At 45.8% G+C, this 3,004-nt stretch overlaps 1 protein-coding gene across 1 annotated transcript; it reads left to right on the forward strand.

The window, feature by feature from the left end:
- Positions 1 to 944: 944 nt before the first annotated feature.
- On the forward strand, positions 945 to 2,477 carry LOC108914231 (trichohyalin-like). The gene has a single exon (XM_018719995.1). The coding sequence runs from the start codon at positions 945 to 947 to the stop codon at positions 2,475 to 2,477; it is 1,533 nt and encodes a 510-aa protein (XP_018575511.1).
- Positions 2,478 to 3,004: the final 527 nt, after the last annotated feature.

Here is a 3,004-nt window from a genome sequence, read left to right on the forward strand (position 1 = left end):
CTTGACCCCACGGTCAACGACCTTCGGTCGTCTGGGGTCAAGGTCTCCTCATTCCTCATGCTCTGCACAGCTCTGTCATTTATACACTACTTGTAAATAAAGGTTCTTCCCCGCTGATTTTAGGAGACGTGGAGATGGGATGGGTTGCCTTGACAGGGGTTTCGGTAGATAGTGGAGAGGAATGGGAAACGGCCCAATACCGAAAGGTGGAGGGGCGGGCTTCGGCCCTTAAATTGATCGTGTCCCTATCCACTACTCGTTGCAGTCTAGGCGTTGAGGAGAGTGGACGTGTCTGTGAAAGAGCTCCTGAAAGTAGGCGTGGCAACAAGAGTGGGAGGAAAAGAGAAGTGGATTGGAGAGTAGGCGTGGCCGAGTTAAGTGGTGGGAGTGAAGTGGTGGAAGTGTGGTGGAAAAGGTTAGGAGGTGACGTCAGAGGATAGACAAAGACAACAAGTGAGAACAAAGAGTGACAGAAAGCAAGATAGCCGTTGTGGGTCCTGGGGCCGACAGCGGCTTTTTTTATGGGAAAATTTTAGACGGTAGTTTTCGACAAAGTTTCTAATAGACATAGACTAAGAACGAAAAAAGTGAAACGAGTGAAAAAAGCGCGATGGAAGGCGTTGTCGAAGGAAAAAAGTGCAAAAGAGGGTGTGGTAGACAAGAATTTAGCGGAAAGACAAGAAAATGTAGAGGAACTAATTGCTGGAAAGTTCTGGAGAGAGTCCGTAAAGTTAATAGGAGAAGAAGAATTAGAGATAGAGTCGGATGGCACAGATGGTGAAGAAGAGAAGGAAGGAGCCAGTGGAGGTCAAGAGAGAGAAGGAGATAGAGTTGGGCAGAAGGAGAAGAAGAAAGTTGAGAGTGAACTTTTCAAGAAATCAAATGAAGAAATTGATTTGGATAAGAAAGATGGTAAGAAGAAAAGGAAGATATGAGAAGAAGAGATGTTGAGAGAGGAAGCGATGAAAAAGAATGCGAAAGAGGAAAAAAAGAGAGAACAAAAAGTAAGGAAAGAAAGAGAAAAGAGAGAAGATGAAGAGGAGATAGAAAAAAGGAAACAACGCGAAGAAGTTAGACTGTTAGAAGATACGAAGAAGACAGTAAGAGAGAATATGGAGGAAATAAGAAGGCAAGTGGAAATAGTGATGACAGCAGCAAATAAGGAGTCGGGAAGTAAACTCTCATTTAATAGAGGCGACCAAACGGCGGTTAACGTAGCGTTGGGAGTAATACAAGGTGAATGTATGGGCTTTCTCGTGAAACAAGCCGAGCTAATGGAAGGGAAAAGTGAATGGCAGAGGAAGAACGAAAAGTTAAAAGAGGAAGAGGATAGATGGAAGAAGGAATGCCAAAGATTGGAGGAGGAGAGGAAGGTTTTGGAGAAGAAAAATAGAGAGCTAGTGAGGAAGAACAGGGAGCTAGAAGAAGAATTGGATAGGGCTAAAGAGCGGAGAGGAAGTCAGAGCGGAAGCCCGGAGGGGAGAGAGCAGGCTACAGAGGTGAGGCAAACGAATGAGAGAGCTGTGAAAGAGGTGAGTGTAAGGTATGTAGGAGTGAGGAATGTAGAGAATGAAAGGGAAGAATTGAGTGAGGAAGAGAGTGAGAATGAAGGGGAATTGTATGCTCAGGTAGCAAGAAGAGGGACGAGAGAAAGGGGGAGAGGTGTGAGAGGAATGAGAGGTAGAATGGAGAGTGGAAGAGGAAGGACGCAGAGAGGGAGAGTATATGAAGGAGGGGAGGGCTGGTCCACCCCCCCAAAAAATTTGGAATTGATAGTGACTGGAGAAAATGTAAATGATGGAAGGAAGTTGGCTGAGCATCTAGCGAAGAGAATAGACATGAGAGAGAATGGAGGTGCGCCAAGAGCAGTGAGGGTGATGAGGGAGGGGAGATTGTGCATAGTAGCAAAGAGCGAAGAACAGAGGGCAAGAATAGAGGAGCAGATGAAGGGATTGAACGGTATAGATGTGAGGAAGGGAAGGACAAGGGACCCCATGATACTGGTGTCAGGGGTTCCGGTGGCCGTAGAGGAAAGAGAGTTGCTAGAAGCGTTAAGGAGTGAGAATGAGGAATTGAGGGAGGGAGGAATGAGGATAATTAAAAAATATCAGTGTCGCAACCCGTGGAAGAGGAATTGGGTTGTACAGATGAAGGCAAAAGGGTTCAGAGAGGTAATTAGGAAAGAAAGAGTGAATGTGTTGAATGAGAGCTTGTATGTAGAAGAGTATGTGGGGACAATGATCTGTTTCAAGTGTTGTGGGTTTGGACATATGGCGGGAGGATGTAAGGAAAGGTTGGCGTGTTTCGAATGTGGAGGGGAGCATGAGGCGAGAGAATGTAGGAGCGAAAGGAGGGAGTGTGTGAACTGCGCCAGGATGTTCAAAAGAAAGGAGGAACATGGAGCGAAAGATGCGGCCTGTCCGGCATATAAGGTGAATTTGGACCTATCAAGGAGGTACATTAACTACAATGTCTAGGTGCAAATTCTTGCAATTAAATATGGGTAGGGGAAGGGAGGCGGGAGTTTTGTTGAACGAAAAGGTAAGAAGGGAGAAACCGGATGTGGTTATGATTCAAGAACCATACCACAGGTATGCGGCTCCCCAGGGATACAGGAAGTATGGAGAGAGATAGAATAAGGTGCTAACGTTGGTGAATGCGAGATGGATGAATGTCATGGCGTATAAGGAATTGAGTAATGAGAATGTGATGGTTTTGAGAATAGAGGATGTGGTGGTTGTAAATGTATATGATGAGCCGGAGAGGGAAAGAGGAGTAAGAGAGAGCAAGTTTTTAAGATACGCAGATGAGTGGCGGAATATAGGAGACAAGTATGTGATTGCAGGGGATATGAATGCCAAGAATGTGATATGGGGAGGNTGGAGAAGAAAAATAGAGAGCTAGTGATGAAGAACAGGGAGCTCGAAGAAGAAGTGGTTAGAGCTAAAGAGCGGATAGAAGGTCGGAGCAGAACCCCGGAGATGGGAGAGCAGGCTATAGAATT

Source organism: Anoplophora glabripennis, unplaced genomic scaffold (genome assembly GCF_000390285.2).
Source record: "Anoplophora glabripennis isolate ALB-LARVAE unplaced genomic scaffold, Agla_2.0 scaffold1280, whole genome shotgun sequence".
NCBI lineage: Eukaryota > Metazoa > Arthropoda > Insecta > Coleoptera > Cerambycidae > Anoplophora > Anoplophora glabripennis.